The sequence below is a fragment of the Hemitrygon akajei genome, chromosome 7 (assembly GCF_048418815.1).
Source record: "Hemitrygon akajei chromosome 7, sHemAka1.3, whole genome shotgun sequence".
Lineage (NCBI taxonomy): Eukaryota > Metazoa > Chordata > Chondrichthyes > Myliobatiformes > Dasyatidae > Hemitrygon > Hemitrygon akajei.
Window position 1 is genome coordinate 89,458,032 of NC_133130.1, and position 21,772 is coordinate 89,479,803.

Below are 21,772 nucleotides of genomic sequence, written 5' to 3' on the forward strand. Positions count from 1 at the left end.
AATTGTTAGGATTAGATTTGTCAGAATACAAAATCAATGGGATTGTGTCAGAAAAGTGTGTACGACAATTGGTAGACAGTGAAAGTGGGCAGTTCTGTGGTAGTCCACCAAATAGGGGAAAAAAAAGAAGCAACAGAGTAAACCCTATTTTGACTCAAAAGTCAGTCCCATAGAATTAAGCCCAGGACAAAGAGTGATGATTAGAATACACCAACCCACCTCATTTTTAAATCCAAGGTTTGCAGTTTGCTATGAAATTATAGACAATGCAAGTTCATCGGTTTACAAAGTATTTCTTTCTCCAGATGGAAGTGGATGGTACCGTATCAACCAGCTGAAATTGGTGGGTAGAAACAGGAATGATATCACCAGGAATTGATGCACATGATGGCACTGATTTGGGAGACTTGAGGATGGAACAACTGTTCCAAGAAGATGGGGGCAGGTCTTATCAAGGGGATGTTTTCAGTTCCCTCATCCTGAGAACCAAGGGGGTTTTGTCAAAAAATCAAAGGTAAAGGAAAATATGCCAGCATTTGTCTCTCTTATCCTGAAACACAATTAGGTGAGGAAAATTGGATGCCTTGAGTCCAAAGACAATTGGGAGTTGAGACTTATGGTCTAGAAAAACAAATAGAAAACATGGACTTAAAATAATTTAAGATTTAAACTGGAAATAAACACAGAAATCACCATTGTGTGATACAGCTTTAATTCAACATAAAGAGAATAATTTATTTAGTTGCAATGGAGGGTAAGGGAATTCTAGTGGGTATGCACACAGGTAGTTAGTTTGTGAACCCAGATGCTTTATAGTTGAGACAATAAAGGTTACTGGTTGGTAAATACAGCTTCTCTCTGATAATTATTACAAGGAATGATTCTTATAAACACATTTGCTTCAGTTGTTATAAATTTACGTAATTCTGAATAAAACAGGTATCTTAGATTGTTTTGAGAATGACATTTTTTGGCATATTAGTTGTGGTATATCAATGTTGAGGATTAAGATGTTACCTGTTGTATGGCGTATTTTCAGAAGGAATTGGAACAGGAGTGGGTCATATGGGCCTGGGCATCATGAAGGTCATGGCCAATCTTCCTCCTCAGTGTAATTTTATAACACCATTCCTTGATTACTTTAATGTCCCGGATTCCAATGCAATGAACTCAGTGCTGAGCCATCACTGCCCCGTGGGCTAAAGAACTCCAAAACTTCATCATTCCTGAATGAAAAAAATCTCTCATTACCTCCTCATTTTGAGGTTGTGTGCCCTTATAACCATATATTATTTACAGCACGGAAACAGGGCATCTTGGCCCTTTTAGTCCGTGCCGAATGCTTACTCTCACCTAGTCCCTCCTACCTGCACTCAGCCCATAACCCTCCATTCTTTTCCTGTCCATATACCTATCTAATATTATTTTAAATGACAAAATGGAACCTGCCTCTACCACTTCTACTGGAAGCTCGTTCCACACAGCTACCACTCTCAGGGTAAAGAGGTTACCTCTTGTGTTACCCCTAAACTTTTGCCCCTTAACTCTCAACTCATGTCCTCTTGTTTGAATCTCCCCTACTCTCAATGGAAAAAGGCTATCCACGTCAACTCTATCTATCCCCCTAATACTTTTAAATACCTCTATCAAGTCCCCCCTCAACCTTCTATGCTTCAAAGAATAAAGACCTAACTTGCTCAACCTTTCTCTGTAACATAGGTGCTGAAACCCAGGTAACATTCTAGTAAATCTCCTCTGTACTCTCTCTATTTTGTTGACATCTTTCCTATAATTCGATGACCAGAACTATACACGATATTCCAAATTGGCCTCACCAATGCCTTGTACAATTTTAACATTACATCCCAACTCCTATACTCAATGCCCTGATTTATAAAGGCCAGCATACCAAAAGCTTTCTTCACTACCCTATCCACATGAGATTCCACCTTCAGGGAACTATTCACCATTATTCCTAGATCACTCTGTTCTATTGCATTCCTCAATGCCCTACCATTTACCATGTATGCCCTATTTGGATTATTCCTACCAAAATGTAGCACCTCACACTTTTCAGCATTAAACTCCATCTGCCATCTTTCAGCCCACTCTTCTAACTGGCCTAAATCTCTCTGCAAGCTTTGAAAAACTACTTCATTATCCACAACTCCACCTATCTTAGTATAATCTGCATACTTACTAATCCAATTTACCACCCCATCATTGAGATCATTAATGTATATGGCAAACAACATTGGACCCAGTACAGATCCCTGAGGCACACCAGTAGTCACCGGCCTCCAACTTGACAAATAGTTATCCACCACTACTCTCTGGCACCTCCCATCCAGCCAGTGTTGAATCCGTTTTACTACTTCAATATTAATACCTAACAATTGAACCTTCCTAAACTAACCTTCCGTGCGGAACCTTGTCAAAGGCCTTACTGAAGTCCATATAGATGACATCCACTGCTTTACCCTCATCAACTTTCCTAGTAACCTCTTTAAAAAATTCAATAAGATTTGTCAAACATGACCTTCCATGCACAAATCCATGTTGACTGTTCCTAATTGGACCCTGTATATCCAGATAATTATATATATCATCTCTAAGAATACTTTCCATTAATTACCCACCACTGACATCAAACTTACAGGCCAATAATTGCTACATTTACTCTTAGAACCCTTTTTAAACAATGGAACCACATGAGCAATATGCCCGTCCTCCGGCACCATCCCCGTTTCTAATGACATTTGAAATATTTCTGTCAGAGCCCCTGCTATTTCTATACTAACTTCCCTCAAGGTCCTAGGGAATATCCTGTCAAGACCTGGAGACTTATCCACTTTTATATTCTTTAAATGTGCCAGTACTTCCTCTTCTTTAATCATCATAGTTTCCATAAGTATCCTACTTGTTTCCCTTACTTTACACAACTCAATATCCTTCTCCTTAGTGAATACCGAAGAAAAGAAATAGTTCAAAATCTCCCCCATCTCTTTTGGCTCCACACATAGCTGTCCACTCTGATTCTCTAAGGGACCAATTTTATCCCTCACTATCCTTTTGCTATTAATATAACTGTAGAAACCCTTTGGATTTATTTTCACCTTACTTGCCAAAGCAACCTCATATCTTCTTTTAGCTTTTCTAATTTCTTTCTTAAGATTCTTCTTACATTCTTTATATTCAAGCACCTCATTTACTCCATGCTGCCTATATTTATTGTAGATCTCTCTCTTTTTTTTTCGAACCAAGTTTCCAATATCCCTTGAAAACCATGGCACTCTCAAACTTTTAACCTTTCCTTTCAACCTAACAGGAACATAAAGATTCTGTACCCTCAAAATCTCACCTTTAAATGACCTCTATTTCCCTATTACATCCTTCCCATAAAACAAATTGTCCCAATCCACTCCTTCTAAATCCTTTCGCATCTCCTCAAAGTGAGCCTTTCTCCAATCAAAAATCTCAACCCTGGGTCCAGTCATATCCTTCTCCATAATTGTATTGAAACTAATGGCATTGTGATCACTGGACCCAAAGTGCTCCTCAACACATACCTCCATCACCTGACCTATCTCATTCCCTAACAGGAGATCCAAAACTGCCCCTTCTCTAATTGGTACCTCTATGTATTGCTGCAAAAAACTATCCTGCACACATTTTACAAACTCCAAACCATCCAGCCCTTTTACAGAATGGGCTTCCAAGTCTATGCGTGGAAAATTAAAATCTCCCAGAATCACAACCTTGTGCTCACTACAAATATCTGCTATCTCCTTACAAATTTGTTCCTCCAATTCTCGCTCCCCATTAGGTGATCTATAATACACCCCCATAAGTGTTACTACACCTTTCCCATTCCTCAATTCCACCCAAATAGCCTCCCTAGACCTTGCTCCAGACCTACAGCCAGGGAGGTCTCCTCTCTGTGTTCAGCCTGTAAAGCCCAATAAATATTTTTTAAGTTTGGATAAGATTGCTTCTCTTCTGAATTCCACAACCAAACTCAGATTTGCTCAGTCTCTCCTTATAAAATAAAACCAGCAAAGCTTCCACTAAGGCAAGGGTTCCACACCATTTTTATCTCATGGACCAATACAATTAAGCAAGGAACTCATGGACCCTAGGTCAGAAACCCCTGCTATAATGCACTTATGTTCTTTTACAGGTAAGGAGAGCAAAACTGAGCACAATTTTCTAGATACAGTCTGGCCAAGTTTCTTTGTAACTGCAGAGAGCCCTCGTTACTCTTGCAATCAAATTCTCTTGTAGTAAAAGCAGGCGAGTAGGGTTGAAAGGGATAAATTAGCATGATAGAATGGCAGAGTGAACTTGATGGGCAGAAAGGTCTAATTCTGCTGCTATGTTTTCTCATCCAAAAGTCAACATACCAGTTCACTTCTTACTCCTGCTTGCTGAAACTGAGTTTTGTGTACAAGGACACCGAAATCCCTTTGAGCTTCAACATCACTCAATCTCTCACTATTTTAAAAAAATCTGCTTTTCTGTAGTAGGTCCCAAAGAGAATTCCTTCATGTTTCCACATTATAATTCATCTGTCATGCCCTTGCCCACTCTCTCATGTTCCATTGAAACATTTCTACATCCAGCTCCCTACTCACATCCACACTAACTTTACTTCAGCAGCAAATGTGAAGAAAATGACATTTGGGTTACTCAGTCAAATTGTTGACATAAATTGTGAAAAGCTGGAGCTTCTTGTCTGCGTTGACTCCTGTGTGAGTCCAGTAGTCTCAGCCATTCCTTTGTTTTCTGTCCGATAACCAATTCTCTGTCCATTCAGCGTATCCTCCAACTCTGAGTGCCCAATCCCACATGGGACCTTATCCAGGGCCTTCTGAAATTCCAATTGTAGCACATCTACTGGTTCCCCTTGGATATTCTACGGTTATATCCTCAAGGAACTGTAGATATGGTTTTCTTTCATAAATGCATGATGATTCTACTCAATTCTACTATTCTTTGCAATGTGTTCTGCATTACATTCTTTATTATAGCTTTCTGGAACTTCCCTATTAGCCACATCAAGCTCAGAAGTTGATCATTCGATTTTCTATTTCCTTCCTTGCATAGTTCAATCCAGGGGCAAGTTTCTTAAAGCTATTAGCATCCCACAGCAATAAACTATTTATGAATTATTCTATTCTGTTAATCTAAACAGGGATGCAGTTCCCTTGCATTTGTTGTGGAGACAATAGTTAAACACCCAGTCACTGACAACCCACACAGCAGTAGCCTGATCTGTAGCTCTGACAGTTGTAGGCTCAATGACGTTGAAGAACAACAACTCCAAACTGGACAAAGTCACCAATCGAAGTCTATTGTCCCTAATGTGCAAAAATAATTTATATTAATGTAACTCCTTCTGGCTATCATTCTCCAAGACCCCACCTTCAAATGATTAGCAGAAACAGCCTCAGCTTAGGCTGATGCTTTGCTTCTGGCGATTGATGATAAAATAAACTTTTGCACAGGCTGGAAACACAACCTCTCAGAGAGAAAACTACAAAAAAATCATGACACACCTGTGGATATCGATGTTCAACTTCACATTACAGTAAATCTTGAGAGGACAGAGAAATTTTAAAGTAAGCTCCCAGTGCCAGTGCAATGATTTCTGATGCCCAAACCAGTACATTGTAATAAAATAGTTATTTCATATTAAACCTATATAAATTGTATAAATACATAAACCTACATATATATATATCCGAAGTTATTAGTAAAACAAAGAGAATGATGAAATACTGATTTTCAAAAATAGGCATTGCCAAGATGTTATCTGAATGTTAATGCTCTTTTAAAGGTGCCCTTTGTGCCTGTGCCCATGCCTGCTTCTGTGTAATATAGAACCTGTGCAAAGAGATTACCTTTTCCTGCACTGTACTGAGGATAAGACGTGTCAGAAGTTCCTTTTAACTTAGATCTGAAGAACCCTGATCATTGTCCATTTGGATCATTACATGCTTTTTGAACATTAAAAAAAAAAGATTTGCTTTACTTGCCACATTTATGTCAAAACATACAGTGAAATGTGTTGTTTTGCATCAAATCAAATCAGTTAGGATTGTGCTGTGCAAGTATTGCCATGCCTCTGGAGCTAACATTGTACACCCTCAATTTACTAATCCTAACCTCGTCTTTGGAATGTGGGAGGGAACAGGAGACCTGGAGGACACCCACATGGTCACAGGGAGAACATAAAGCCCCTTACAGGCAGCGATCAGAATTCAATCCCAAATGGTGATTGCTGGCGTCGTGAAGTGATGCACTGATCGCTATGCCATTGTTCTGCCCAACCGCTACTCTACAGAGTTGTCAGGCATGCTGCAAGTTTCCCCAAAACATCCTGAATGACATTCGAAAAACATATAAAAGGTTTCTTTCTATTTTGAAATGAAATACGCTTGTATTTGTGGGAGATTTTTAGCCCTTTGTCACCACGGCCTATCACCTCTCAGCTTCTATCGCCATTTCCACTCTCTCCTTCATTTGCCTGTCACCTCTCTTCAGCTGTATCCACTTATCACTGGCCAGCTCTTGCCCGACACCTTCCCTTGTACCTTTTTATACTGGCTATCTCCTTTTGATCTTTCAGTCCAGATGAAGGGCCTCAACCCAAAACGTTGAGTGTCCACTTCCCTCCAAAGATGCTGCCTGACCCAGTAAGTTCCTCCAACAGCTTGTTTTTTTGCTCAGGATTCCAGCGACTGCAATATCCTGTGTCTCCATCTGAAAGAAATGTTCATTTTGTGCATACTTTATAATTTTACATTTTTTAAAGCAATCACAAATGTGTTAATTAATCTTGCTTAAAATACATAGAGAATTACTTGCATCCATCCATCTTAAAAAGGAAAAAATGACAGAAAGGAGAGTTGGTGGGAACATGAAGGAATTAGTGTAGGATCAGTATAACTCTGTTCTCAATGGTCAGTGCACTCTTGATGGGTCAAAGGTACTGTTTCTATGCTGTATGATTCTAAGAATAGATAGTTTCACAGTACAATGTTATTTACAGCATGTCCAAATTGGTAATTGAACATATTCTGGCTCAAATATCATGAGAATGCAATGGTTCTAGCATCTACTACTGAGTTCCCTGTTTCCATTGGAATGGATCCGATGGCTGTCTGGTGTTCTCTGGAGCCACAAAGCACAGTCAAAGATCAACATTCATCAGCAGCACTGTCCCAGCACTTCCTAGCAGTCTATCAGCTCCATCGGATTTAGTCGGGGGATGTGTGTGCCAAGAAAGTAGCTACTTGCCAGAAAATCCAAAGCCATTAGAAAAGTTCTATGTGGTTTAATCCAAGTTTTTACAACAGCTTGAACTCTCAGTTGATGGATGTTTTCAGAGGCATTGGCTTAGAATTTGGTTGTATTAAAAGAGGGCTGCACTTTAAAGGGACAGAAAAGAGCCACAGGCAGTTTTACATACTAATACAATATGTTCAAGTATATGCTGTCTCCATTCAAGGGCTATTCATTGGGGGGGCCATTTACCACTTTAATGCAACATGAATTTTTTTAAAAACACGATACAGCACAGTAACAGGGTCTTCTGGCCCAATGAACCCACACTGCCCAATTACCCCCATGTGACCAATTAACCTATGAACCAGAATGTCCTGAGAATGTGGGAGGAAACCAGAGCACCAGGTGGAAACAAATGTTACAGGGAGAATGTATAAACTCCTTACAGACAGCGGTGGGGATTGAACTTGGGTCACGAGTGCGTCACTCTAACCTGTGTGGAATAAATGGGGATTTGAAGGCTGAGAGTTGGCTTTGTACGTTAGCAGTGAGAAGCAGCAGACCCTCACAGAAAAGGAACAGCAGGACTACCAGTGCTCGACTTCAGTAAAGCTGATACATGAGGTTGCAATGAATTTGTCACTTGCACGGTTTTACGGCTTCCACCCTAGGCAAAATTTTAAATTTAGTTTTATTTAGACACACAGTGTGGAACAGGTCCTCTTGCCCACAAGACAACTTACAAGGACCAATTAAATTAGTATGTCTTTGGACATGTCTTTGGAGGAAACTGGAGCACTCAGAAACCCAGTCGGTCACATGGAGGAATATGCAAACTGCTTAGAGACGGTGTTGTAATTGGACTCCGAACTATGACACCCCGAGCTATAATATCCTGCTAACCTCTACACTACTGTGACACACCAATCCAGCGGAACTGGAGGATAGTCCATGAACATAAATTAACTACAGATCATTACACCAGATTGGATCTTGGATCACTACTGCTCAGTAATATGGTATTATGTTACATTACAAAACCAGTCTCTCTGAGAGTAGCGACACATTTCAGTGTCTTCATCCAGGATTCATGCACCAGAGGGTAAATAAATCTGCTGTGTAGGTTAATGAAGTGGCATAATATATTTGTGAGACAAAAGACATAAAATGACAAGGTCTGGGGTTAATGTTCCTGACACACTGAGTGCAAAGGTCTGCATATTTCAGTATCATTGGAGGACAGCTCTATACATTCCTGGAGTTTCCCCAGTGTCTATTTTTGAACATCACTCTTGCTTTGAGTGACTGTAAGGATGTTGGATAAACTAGGGTTGTTTCTTCTGGAGTAGCAGACACTGAGGGGAGAGACCTGACATTGGATTATAAAATTATGGGAGGCAAAGACAGACAGCCTGTATCTTCCACCACCCCACTGCCAGGGTCAAAACGTCTAATACGAGAGGAGGAAAATTCAAAGGAGATGTGTGGGACAAGATTTTTTTTTAAAAACAGGAGATTGGTGATTGTCTGGAACGTGCTGATGGAGACAGTTATGATAGAGGTATGTAGGACGCTCTTAGATAAGTGGATGAATATGCAGAGAATGGAGGGGTATTGACCACGTGCAGGTAGAAGGGATTAGGTGTCACTAGCTTGGCAGGTTTGGTGCAACATATATATTTATCAATTGAGATACAGGGCGGAACACATCTTTCCAGCCCTTTGTGCAATCCCCTAATTTAACCCTAGCCTAATCACAATTTACAATGAGCAGTTAACCTAGCGACCGTGGGAGGAATCCGGAGCACCCAAAGGAAACCCATGCGGTCACAGAGAGAACGTACAAACTCCTTACAGGCAGCAATGGGAAATGAGCTGACTGGCCTGTCCACATGCTCTACTAAGGGGAATGAGCAGAGAAACCAAAAGAGATGTTACGTGAATACTACTGCAGGTCTTTTCTTATTTATTATGTGAAAATGAATATTGTTGCTAAGGTCGTCCTTATTGCCTTCATGAAAGAGGTGGTAAGTCACTTTCCTGACCATTGCTCAGTGTGGCAAGCACATGTATATGGTTGTGTGTATACTTAGAGTAATGCAGCAAAGGTGCATGTTGATGAAACTTTGAAAAATATATTTTATTAGTTAATACTCATTTGTGGGGTGAGCTCATCACAAAAGTCAAACAGATTAGTCCAGCTTCACACAGGCTGAACCACAAAACTGAGCGGCTTGGATTTACAGCCTTGGTGATTTATTTGAAATGTTAACTAATTTTCAGTAAGTTTTGTACTTTGTGTAGACAATAGTTTAAAAAAAGAGAAAGCACACTCAGCATTTACTGCAACTGACCTAATTGGTCAACTGCCAGTGGAAACAAAGACATGGAAATATTTTTCAATAAGCTGTATAAATTGAGTGATCTACAGTTAATTCCCCAACCAGGAGATTTTCACAGCGAAGTTTTAAATGGAGGAAATGCAAGACTGATTCAATATCAAGGCCTCTTACCTCCACAAGGAAATTTACCAAATGGCACGAGGCTCTCTAAAAATGTTCTATAAAGTCCCTAAAAGTCAAAGCACGTGTGCAGTACCTAACTCCACCTTTAACGTTGAGCAGAACTGACATGAAAATATAGTTTTGTAATACAGGCCACATTTCTATTTCTTTGTGTTACCCTGGCTGGAAATGTATTTCAGTTATGAAAAGAATTGAAAAATTGTTAATGTAATCCCAAAGTAGGAAGAATCTGACTGGACATGAATACAAACCATTTGTTTTAACATGCACGTTACACTCTTTACCACTTCATTTTACAAAATAAGTATGATTTCCAACTCTTCAAACTCCAAGAAATTCTTTTCACTTAGAAGAGAATATTTTGTGAAAAATCCGCATTTGACCATCTTACTGGCAAAATTGAAACTTTAATCAACTCAATATAGTAACGCTGGGGAACAAGACTAGCCTGCAAGATAAAATCTTACTGTTTACACATCATGGGGATTCAGCCAACATTTTACATCAAATTTCAAAAATTACAATCCATTGATCTGCGAAACGTTGCTATGAAATATTTATTCCAGCTAAACGCTAGTGGATAAAATCCTTGGTTTTGTTCAGGAACAAAAGTTGATGTGTGTATTAAGTGCTGAAACTCTGTCACCAAGACAATGATTCTATTCCCTTAAGAGCTGGAAATAAAATGCAGCAACAGTTAACAGACATTGAGCACTGACAGATATTAAACCAACTGATGTGTATGGTGTTGGCTGGTTCTAATAGAGAAACAGAAAGCCTTTATATGTACAAGTCTTCGTGATCGATGATCTTGACATCTCGGTCTTCCGCCTTGCTGGCAATAGCCCCGTCTCATTTTAGATTTTAGCAAAGTGATTCTACACTGGAAATGGGTTACAGCAGAGGGTGGAGAAGCAGACAGCTATGAAAGTTAGAATGTGCAAAACTTCTCAGAGATTTACATGGGGATAGCAAACAAAATGCTGAAGGATCTCAGCGAGTCAAGCAGCATCTAGGAGGGAAGTGGACAGTCGATGTTTTGGGTTGAGACCCTTCATCTGGACTGTTAGACCTCTCAGAGTAAAATCGGCAGTTTGGGCAGCACCACTCAGAAAAGGCATCCTGGCCTGGGAGGGAGTGCACATAAACTTGCCAAACATCACTTGGATTCGAAAAATAGAACGGCATGGAGAGTTGGCACAAACTAGGACTGCATTCCCTGGAATTTCAAAAACTAATTGGCAATTTGATAATTGTAGTCCAGATGTTAAGAGGGAGAGGGAGTGGAAAGGAGTGCTGAGAGATCGAGGGAGAGCAGGGGAGAGAGAGAGGAATTTGTTTCAATGATTTGAATTATCTAGGTCTAGAGATATACAGTAGTCTAAAAATCCAATGCCAGGGTTTGGGGAGAATTAAGAAATACATAAAAACGAGGCCAGAATTTTGCATCTCCTTAGTGCAGATCACACTTGATATCAGATCACCTTAAATTCTAAATTATAGATTGATATTAATGGAATGGAAATAAGGAGCATGGAGAAAAGGTGCATTGATGGTATGCTCATGATCGCACTGAATGGTGGAGCAGGCTCAAGGGGCCTACTGCTTTCCTTATGAGGGTTAATGGTGGAAGGAGTGAGCCAGAGAGGGACGGAAAGAAAGGCAGACAAAACACATTAAAGATACTTAGTAAAATCACAAATCAGCGGAATTATAGTGATGTTGGATACATATATCGTGAGCAGTCCTGCAGGTTACAGTAGGCTCACTTAGCCAATACCAACCCTGAAGCTCATTAGTCCTTGAAAAGTTTGAAGCACAACAAATTTCTCATGTATTTACTTCTTTAGAACATAAACAAGGTTTGGTTTCTAATGAAATCCTTATTTAACACTGTTCTGTAGCAGTAAGAATTGGCTTATAAACTTTGGTGAGGTGTGATCAATAGAATAATAATCCTCCATTTCTAATCACAATTTGGGATTTCAGTGGTATCATCACTTAATCATTTAAGAAACAGAACAAGTTATAGTTAGATTGCGACAACTAACTACAATCAGCTTAGTGGAGTCATTTCATAGCAAATTCATCTAGAAATTTATTAACTATAGCAACAGTTAAGGACAATTTAAAATCTTCCCCACCACAATCATTTCTGCAGGAAAATTGGTTGAGGAAGACTACGGGCTAAAACCAGGGGGTCAAGCATGCAGGCATGCATGGGACGTTCACACAGTCCTGTAAAAATGTGCTGTGAAACTGCAAAGTGGCTTCCTGTGCTGGTTTTAATATAAATATATAAATTAAACATGCTTTATTTTTAAAACTACCTGTACAGACAAAACCCAGAGAAACTTTGCTTCCTCAGCTGCACTGTTTGTACCTTAATCAACATTTCCAAATCAAACTGCGCAGCTGCGTAAAACCGTGATATATCTTACATACTCTACCTTTATGAAAAGGAAAAAAAACTCCCAATATATACAACTTTTTATACCATCAATATACACACGTGTACCATTGATTGCGCAAACTGTTCCAACAAAGAAAAAAAATCGTGCAAATGTACCTCCTGAGAAATGAACCATTGTCAGGAGTAGTATCTGGGTACAAACTGCAATGTGTTTAAGATGTCAAATTCCATAACTCAAATTCTGCATAAACACCATGGCTCAGAGAGCTTAAACTCCACTTGCCGTCAGTGGTATGAACAGCTGGTGAGCAGGAGGACAAGGTGAATCATGTTGATATGTACATTCTTGGTTTTAAGCCCTCAGGCAAAGGAGAAGCTGGGTGGAAAATGAAGGCATGGAGAGGGGAGAGAGTAAGAGGTAATTTTACAGGGCAATATAATTTCTTGCTTTAAGGTACACCTTATACTCTTCAATAACAAATGCCATTGTAGACTTCCCACTCATCTCTATCAAGACAAAATATTTCTTTCTGAAAGAACTGAGGATATACAAACATGGCAGGTATGTCTTCCAGCCTTACGTTGATTAGCAGCCAACAATATCAGATAAGTTTTCTTCTGTGTGTGTGTGTGTGTGTGTGTGTGTGTGTGTGTTTCCATTTATGTATCTGTGTCACAACTCCACATAAATACAGTACATTAAAAATATGTTCACATCAATACAGGTGTTTGTTTTCTTTCTGAAAGTGTGTCTTGCACCCAGTTCTCAAAAGGAGCAGTTCCTTGCCGCTCACAACATTAAGCCATGGGACTTTTGCTCTTGGTATAGTTTTAATATTGCACTGATTCCATCTTCACTGTACGTCAGTGGTCCCGGCACATTGGAAGGTTCACAAATGTGAAAACATTGAACTCCGTCATGATGGAGAAACACAAGAAAACTGCGTAGAGGAACAGGGATATACAGCCAAGCTTCTTATCCAGTTTCCACTTGTTCAGATGGACGCAAGCTACCTGCAGAGCAAACATCAGAAGCAGTGTTACCTGCCACAGCCAGTTTCAATATCTCCCACCTATTCTGCAATATTAACTTTCAAAAAATGTGTCCGAGTTACAAACAAGGCAGCAGGGCTGCGAAACAGTAATATTTTCTATTAACTGTAGTCACTTCCAAGCGAGTGGACCGAGTGGAGGTTCAAAGTATAGGGAGGGGGAGGAGAGAGAGAGAGAAGAGGGGGAGAGGAGACGGGGGAGGGAGAGAGAGAGACACACACACACACACACACACACACACACACACACACACACACACACACACACACACACACACACACACACACACACACACACACACACACACGCACACGTTTCTGGGAATGATTGAAAGAGAGGCCACAGCCTCTGCCAGTGACACAGAGAGAGACTGGAGCCTCTGAGAGTGATTGAGAGAGAGGCCAGAGTCTTCGGGAGCATTCAGAGTTTCTGGGAATGAGAGAGAGGAGAGACAACACAAGACTGGATGGGAGCGAGGCCAAGCAATGTGAGAGTGGCTGAGAATGAGGCCAGAGTCCTTCAGAGGGAGGCCTGAGACCCGTGGAGCGAATGGGCAGGAAAACAGAGATCCTGAAACATTCAGGAAGGATTCCAGACCCTGTAGGGAGCAAACAGAAAGGGAAATTGAGACAGAGCAGAAAAAGATACCAGAAATTGGGTAACAAGGAGGCCACAGACCCCAGGAGGGGCAAGAGGGAGATTGGAGAACCCAATAAATTCATGTTAAACCATAGACCTTGCTGAACTTTGAATTTGGGCAGGAGACTGACTTCTTCCTCCTTTTATATGCTTGACCCTTGGCTTGCTCCACTCCTAACCTGAGGAGGTCGGCTTCCACAGAAGGATATTACCATGTGTTAATCAGGTATACCTCTCCTGCACATTATACCCAATAAACTGATTGCTGATAGTCCAGAATATGTGACGGCAAGTTGCATGAAACCTTGATTTGTGGAAATCTACAGTTCAGCGGGAGAATACTCCAGAGGGTGATTTTACCTGGAGCATTAGATGATCACCAACGTTGTAAAATTCCCTGACAGATTTTTTTACACAAATTGTAAAGGAAGTAAACTGGAATTTGTCGATTTTGGAATGACAGATTTTAAAAATTAAAGATTTGACTTCAGATCAGTTACTAAAGGAATTTCTAAAACAATATTTGTGATATGTATTGAGGGTGTGCTCTTGGCAAAATGATTACAGTGTTAAGGACTGGGATAATCATTTAAACAGAATTATTAACAATTTTTAAGTTGAATACTGTCAAAATGAGTGAAATTGCACCTGATTTTAATTTCACAGATGGAATCATAGAAGGAGCAAATGTCTTCCAATCAGTTAAAATTTTTGAAATGACAATAAATAATCACCTGATAACATAAACATCAGTGGTGTTTTTCTTATAACAAAATATTTGAGATCAAGGCCCCTCTACAATGAAGAACTGGCACGTGACAAAATAACACTGTGGTACTGTCTTTCTGTTACTAACCACTCAAACTTCAGGCAGGGATGAACATTCTCAACAGTTTGTTTTTAAAATGCAAAAGGACAGCAAATTATAAAATAATGTTAGAACTGTGCTGATAAACATTTGAGACAAAGGTTTAGAAAAGTACTCCTTTTCCTTGCCCTTAGTAGTGAGAAAACATTTTTCTAATGATTCTTAGAGAAAGGGTCTTTGTCAATTTGACACCATCTTGCTAACAAATTCATATTAGGTGGTGTATGAGCAAAAATCCAGAGAGATTGGTCTGTTAATTTGAATTTCTGTATACATGTCTGAAGCTTATAAGATTTTGACTGAGGTTTAAAGAACTATGGACCAGTCTTTGAATCATCTCTACTTCCTTAGGAGTTTGCGAAGATTCGGCATGACATCTAAAACTTTAACAAACTTCTATAGATATGTAGTAGACAGTATATTGACTGGCTGTATCACAGCCTGGTACGGAAACACCAATGCCCTTGAACAGAAAAATCCTATAAAAAGTAATGGATACAGCTTAGTCAATCGCAGGTAAACCCCCACACCCAACATTGAGCACATCTACATGAAGTGTTGTTGTAGGAAAGCAGTATCCGTCATCAGGGACCCCCACCACCCATGTCATGCTGTCCTCTCACTGCTGCCATCGGGAAGAATGTACAGGATCCTCAGGACTCACACTGCCAGGTTCAGGAACAGTTATTACCCCTCAACCATCAGATTTGTGAACCACAGGGGATAACTTCACTCAACTGCACTTGCCTCATCACTGAAATGTTCCCACAACCCATGGACTCACTTTCAAGGACTCTTCATCTCATGTTCTCCATATATATTGTCTATTTAATTATCAGTATTATTTCTTTCTTTTTGTATTTGCACACTGGTTAAACGCCCTAATTGAGTGGTCTTTCATTAATTCTGTTATGGTTATTATTCTGTGTTATTAAATATGCCCACAAGGAAATGAATCTCTGAGTTGTTTATGGTGACATACCATATATGTACTTAGAGCTTTGGAGAAATTCAACAAACGCAGCCATTATGATATGAAGAGCATAACGAGAGTACAAATTAAAGTAAAAAGCAACCTTCACAGTACATCATTGAATGGGCAATGGCACTGGTCTCAGGCACTCCAACAGTCCGAACATGACAGGGTTGAAAACTTACTGTTAGAAAAACAGAAGCTAGCAGCAGTCCCACCGAGTATTTAAGCCCACGACTGTTCAATGATAACTAAAAGAAAGAAACATTTTTTTTATTCTTTTCAAAAATTTCACTGTATTAAACTAGTTGGTTTAACATTTTTGCCAGCTGGTGTGTCTATTGCACGATGTGAATATCCAAGTTTAGTCTCATTTACGTAACATCAATGCAAAGTTATTAATTTTTTCCCTCTGATTTATCCTGTCAAATGGCTTAGATAATCCAATACTTTGCCAGCACCAACTGGTTAATCACAGATCAGCTTTTCATGATCTTTTCACAAGTCCTTGTGGCATGTGAAGTGCCTTGCACAGTGCAAAGGCATGGTTACTCTGTGGTCTACTCCACGGCACTGGACATCTGTGTCAGCTACATATTCTTTGTGAATGAACAGGGAAAGTGAGTTTGGAGTATATGACAATGGAAACATGAGGAGGTAGGAATCTGGAAGGATCGATCATGTCCTAATATCATTGGTTAGAAATAGTACTGAATCAGGAAGGATCTGAAACCTTGCTCTGCATTTGTATCTTTGTAAACCAATATTTGTAATCTGGGCAATCTGCAGGCTGCACTTGATGGTATTCAAAACGCTAACAATGGAAGAACTGGTCCATCTAGACTATAATAGATGGCCATTAATTGAAGCATTTCCCTCTTTTACAGGTATCATCTCCACATTGTTACATTTGCAAACCTGGCATTTCTGTAATACATAATATATAGATTGATATAATGCAACCACCCTAATTATGTTGTGCTGCATCTAAAGACTAGCAGTGGAGTATGATGGACATAATTCCCTTAAGATCTCATGTCCTTGTAGTTTAGCCAAAGTCATTCCATAGACTTGTGTAAAGCTCTGTATAACCAAGCAATGACTTGTTGGTCTATAGCTCCTTAGCCTGCACAGGTAGGCAAGTGGTAGGTGAATGTCAACAGTGGTTATGGTGGGGGGACATCACGTGATGACGTAGGATCGAGACGCAGGGACCCAGCTCTCCCGTAAAAAGTTAATAAATTAATGTTTAAATGAAGAAAAGTTAGTCAATACTTTCTAAAAGTTACTTATAAACGACTCCGGACTGTGTCAAGCTATGCCTCAAGGAAAGAAGATGAAGAAAACTAATACCGGGAAGACTACGCAAGTTGGAACAAGAGCGAGGCCCACGTCTACCGAGGAGCCGCGATCTCAGGTACATTGTATCGCCGGTGATACTGAACAGGAGATGGTGGCAACGCTTGCCACTTCCAAAGGAAAAAACCATCGTGAACTGCGCAAACGCGAAGGATGGACCATGCGCAAACAGGAGCAAAAAGAACTACAAAGCCCAGCTACCACTGCAACTGAAAGTGATAGCGAATCGGAGGGAGAGTCAAATCTCTCGGAAGGATCAGCTGAAGGAGGTAAAAGTCCTTCTAGAAATATAGAAAAGACTTTGAGGCAAATAATGCGTAAATTAGACACATTAAAAGTAATTAAAAATAACCAAAAAAAACTCGAAAAAAAAATGACCAATATGGAGACTATGCTTGATAAAATGACAAAGAGACAGGAAAAAATGGAAAAAAGAATTACGGACTTGGAAACTACAACGGAAGACATGGTTGAAAGAATGGACAAAATGGAAAAGGAAAATACTGCTTGGACATCAGAAAGAAAACAATTTATGGAAAAAATTGATAAGCTTGAAAATCTCAGTAGACGAAATAATATTAAAATTGTTGGACTTAAAGAAGATATAGAAGGAGAAGATCCAATAAATTTTTTTCAAAAATGGATCCCTAAAAAATTGAAAATGGAAAGAGAAACTCCAATTGAGATTGAAAGGGCGCATAGATCTTTAAGGTCAAGACCTCGAGCTGACCAAAACCCACGATCAATTTTGATAAAATGCTTACGATACCAAGACAAAGAAAAGATCCTGAAGGCCGCTGCCCAAAGTGCCAAAAATAGAAACGGGCCACTGATGATAGCAGGGAAACCAATTCTTTTTTATCCTGATATAAGTTACAACCTGTTGAAGAGAAGGAAGGAATTTAACCCAGCGAAAAAAGCCTTATGGGAAAAGGGTTATAAATTTACAATGCGTCATCCAGCAACACTGATAATTTTTTTGGAGGACGGAAATTTTTTTTTTTCCGACTATCGAAAAGCGGAGGAGTTTGTACAAGAACTTCCATCTATTCGCTAATTACACATAGAGGCTTCCAAACGTAATGGATTAAAGATGAAGATAGACCCAAGGAACAGAAGTGATGGACATTTATGGATATTACAGAAGAGAAAAGCAAAATTTTAGAAATACTAAATGAGAATAGTATTTTTTTTTCCCCTTCTTATACATATACTTTTTTATGTTGCGGGGGAGCTGGGAGGCTGTGGATCGGTTACTGCGGGATTCACGTGTGTAATCATGGCGGTTGCCATGACCCGTACAGCAGAGGGGGGTAATGTTGTGTCTTTTTTCCACAACATTAGTAGGGGGGTATTTTTTTTTTCCTTTATATTTTAATTTTTTTCTATCTTTTTGCCTGGATGAATGGTGGGGACACACATAGCAACATGGAGACTTTTATAAAGATTTCCCAGGATACCACGAAAGTGGAAAGATTAGGTATTATTATAGATTGAAAAGAAAAAGAACTTTAACATATATTTAAAAAAAATGAGAACTCCGTGGAGCATGTGGGGATCTTCCAACATCCAGGCATCCCCTTTTTTTTTCTCTTTCTTATTTTTTTAATAGGGATGTTAGGGGGGAGGGGTTAAGGGGAGGGGGCTGGGTAACACTTTTTTTTCATGCACATTTATTCTGTAACTATTTGAAAACAATAAAAAAAGTTTAAAAAAAAAAAAAACAACAGTGGTTATGGTGACTATTTTTGTTGGCCAAGACCTTGAGAGATTGGATTTCCTGCCTCAGTGGAAATGTAAACTGCATTATTTACCTTTACATGCCAGTTCCAAACACAACAAAATGGATAAATTACACCATGATGGGCTCTGAATGAAACTGCTGAATGATAAGGTTTGTCATAGCCCTTATGTTAAGGCTTTATAACACATTGGTCAGATTGCGCTTGGAATATTACGAGAAATTTTGGATCCATTATCTAAGAAAAGATGTGGTAGCAACAGAGAGGGTCCAGAGGAATTTCACGAGAATGATCCAGGGAATGAAAGGGTTAACACGAGGAGTGTTTGAGGGCTCTGGAACTGAATTCACTGGAGTTTTGAAGGAGGGGGAAGGGGAAATCACATTGGAACCTATTGAATTTTGACAGGCCTAGCTAGAGTGGACATGGAGAGGATGTTTCCTATAGTTGGGTGGGGGGAGATTAGTATGAAAGGACACAGCCTCAGAATACAATGACTTCCCTCTAGAACACAGATGAGGAGTTATTGCTTTAGCCAGTGGGCAGTGAATCTGTGGAATTCATTGCCATAGACAGCTGTGGAGGCCAAGTCATGATAAGCTGCATATCTAAAGCTGAGGTTGATAGGTTGTTGATAGGTAAGGGCATCGAAGGTTACAGGAAGAAAGCTAGAGAATGGGGTTGAGAGGAATAATAAATCAGCCATGTTGGAATGGCAGAATTGGCACACTAGGTCGAATGATCCAATTCTGCTCCTATGTCTCATGATCTTCTGGTCTTAATCTCTTTGGATTATTAAGTATTCATTATCCAAAATTACTGAGTGAGGGAAGAGGAAAATAATTGTGTGGTGAAAGGTATGGGAGGAATAGGCAGTACTTGGTAGGACAATGGTGCTGAGAGTTTATGGAAGGGAGGAATCTTTCATCTTTGTGACTTGCAGGAAATAAAGATTAAGAAATTGATGCAACAAACCACCTGTTGGTCAAAGACCTTAGCAGGTCAAATGGCATTGGTGGGAGGAAAGGAATTAATAATGTTTTGGGATGGCAACATTTTGAGAAACTTGAAAAATTGACAATTCCTTTCCTCCCACAGATGTTGCTTGACCCTTTTGAGATCCTTTGTCAGATTGTCGATCGCTCCAGATTCCAGCATCTGCGGTCTTCTTTTATGTCTCCATTTAGAAACCGATAGGTGGATTTTGAGATGGGAAAGGGCAAGTGATCAAGTCTAGGAGTTCTGTCATTGTTATACACTTTATTAGGTGCATCTGTGTCCCTGCTCATTATTACTAATATCTAATCAGCCAATTATGTGACACAACTCAATGCATAAAATCATGCATCGTGGAATGATTGTTGGTGCCAGACAGGGCAGTTTGAGTATCTCAGAAACTGCTGATCTGGTGGGATTTTTCACACACACAACTGTCTCTAGAGTTTACAGAGAATGGTGCAAAAATAAAAAAGCATCCAGTTCTATGGGCGAAAACTTTTGGTGAATGAGAGAAGTCAGAGGAGAATGGCCAGACTGGTTCAAGCTGACAGGAAGGCTTCAGCAACTCAGATAACCACACATTAGAACAGAGGTGTGCAGAAGAGCATCTCTGAACCCACAACATATTGAACCTTGAAATGGACGGATAGCAGCAGAAGAACATGCTCATACACTCAGTGACCACTTCATTAGGTACAGGAGGTATCAAATCAAGTGGTCACAGAGTGTAGTTTTGAATGTTATCAGCAGTAATGCAGTCTGTAAATTGTCCAGATTAAAAACACTACTTGGAGAAGATATGGACGCAGTGAAGGTTGAGTTCACTCCAGTTCACTGACAGTGAGCTGAAAAGGCATTTCCCCTGTTTTGGGATGACTCTAATAACTCAAAGTCAAGGGAATGCAGGCTACATTGGTGCACTATGCTGTTGGCAGTTCTCAAACATGTTTAAGGTGACTTTTTTTTTAACACTCAGTAATTAAGCATAAGACTTACATATGAGCCGTAATTCACCATGATTGTCTTAATCGTCCAGGGCAGACCAAGTCCCATCAAGATGTCAAAGACATTGCTTCCTATGGAATTAGAAACAGCCATATCTCCCATGCCTGTGGACATCAGAACAGCTCGGTTATTGTTGTGCACCCCAATTATATTATTACCTCACTGCTTTCTAGATGTACAGAGAAGAATTAGAATGTAATGCTTCTTTCACCTCACCTTTGTTAAGTTATTGCTTATTGGTAGAGAACATGTCATCCATTTCAACTAACAATATTGAATTTGATTTATCTTTCCATAACCCAAGAGGAAGCTGATCAAGCTCTCTCAGTATTGTTCTATCTGCTTCCTTGGAGTCAGTAACATTTGCTATTTAGCATCTATAGTGTAGGTTTCTAGTCTTCAATGCAGTAACATGCAGATTATTACAAGGGGATGATGGAAAGGTCTAAGATGTGGGTTTCTCCCTCAGAATGTGCACATGCTCAAATATGGTCGCACAGGGATGTCACACATTGCTTTTATTTATTTTTTATTTAGAGATACAGTGCAAAACAGGCCCTTCCGGCCCAACGAGCTGCACTGCCCAGTAACCCACCTATTTAACCCTAGCCTAATCACAGGACAATTTGCAATCACCAATTAACTGGTAGGTCTTTGGACTGTGGGAGGAAACCGGAGTACCTGGAGGAAACCTGAGCACTGATGGGAAGGACGTACAGTCTCCTTAAAGTCAGTGCCGGAGTTGAACTCTGAACTCCAACGCTCCAAGCTGTAATAGCGTCACGCTAACCGCTACACTACCATGGACCCTTTGGAAGGGGTAGAAGTAAAACTAGTTTAACGAGACGCTCACATTTCACAGGGTACTTGATTGGCTGTTTTCAATTCTCTTTGATCTGTGTATCT

General features: G+C 39.8%; 2 protein-coding genes across 2 annotated transcripts in view; one reads left to right on the plus strand and one right to left on the minus strand.

Annotated features, from left to right (window-relative positions):
• The first annotated feature begins 403 nt into the window (after positions 1–403).
• LOC140730657 (uncharacterized) overlaps positions 404–21,772 on the plus strand; it is a 45,416-nt gene continuing 24,047 nt past the window's right edge. The window contains exon 1 of the mRNA XM_073051405.1: positions 404–514. The gene's annotated coding sequence lies outside the window, so the exon portion shown is untranslated. The remainder of the gene's footprint in view (positions 515–21,772) is intronic.
• slc24a3 (solute carrier family 24 member 3) overlaps positions 9,410–21,772 on the minus strand; it is a 340,988-nt gene continuing 328,625 nt past the window's right edge. Inside the window, exons 15-17 of the mRNA XM_073051404.1 lie at positions 20,858–20,970; positions 15,947–16,012; positions 9,410–13,242 (exon numbers count right to left, since the gene is read on the minus strand). Coding sequence (XP_072907505.1) covers positions 13,093–13,242; positions 15,947–16,012; positions 20,858–20,970 — 329 coding nt within the window. The 3' untranslated portion in view covers positions 9,410–13,092. The remainder of the gene's footprint in view (positions 13,243–15,946; positions 16,013–20,857; positions 20,971–21,772) is intronic.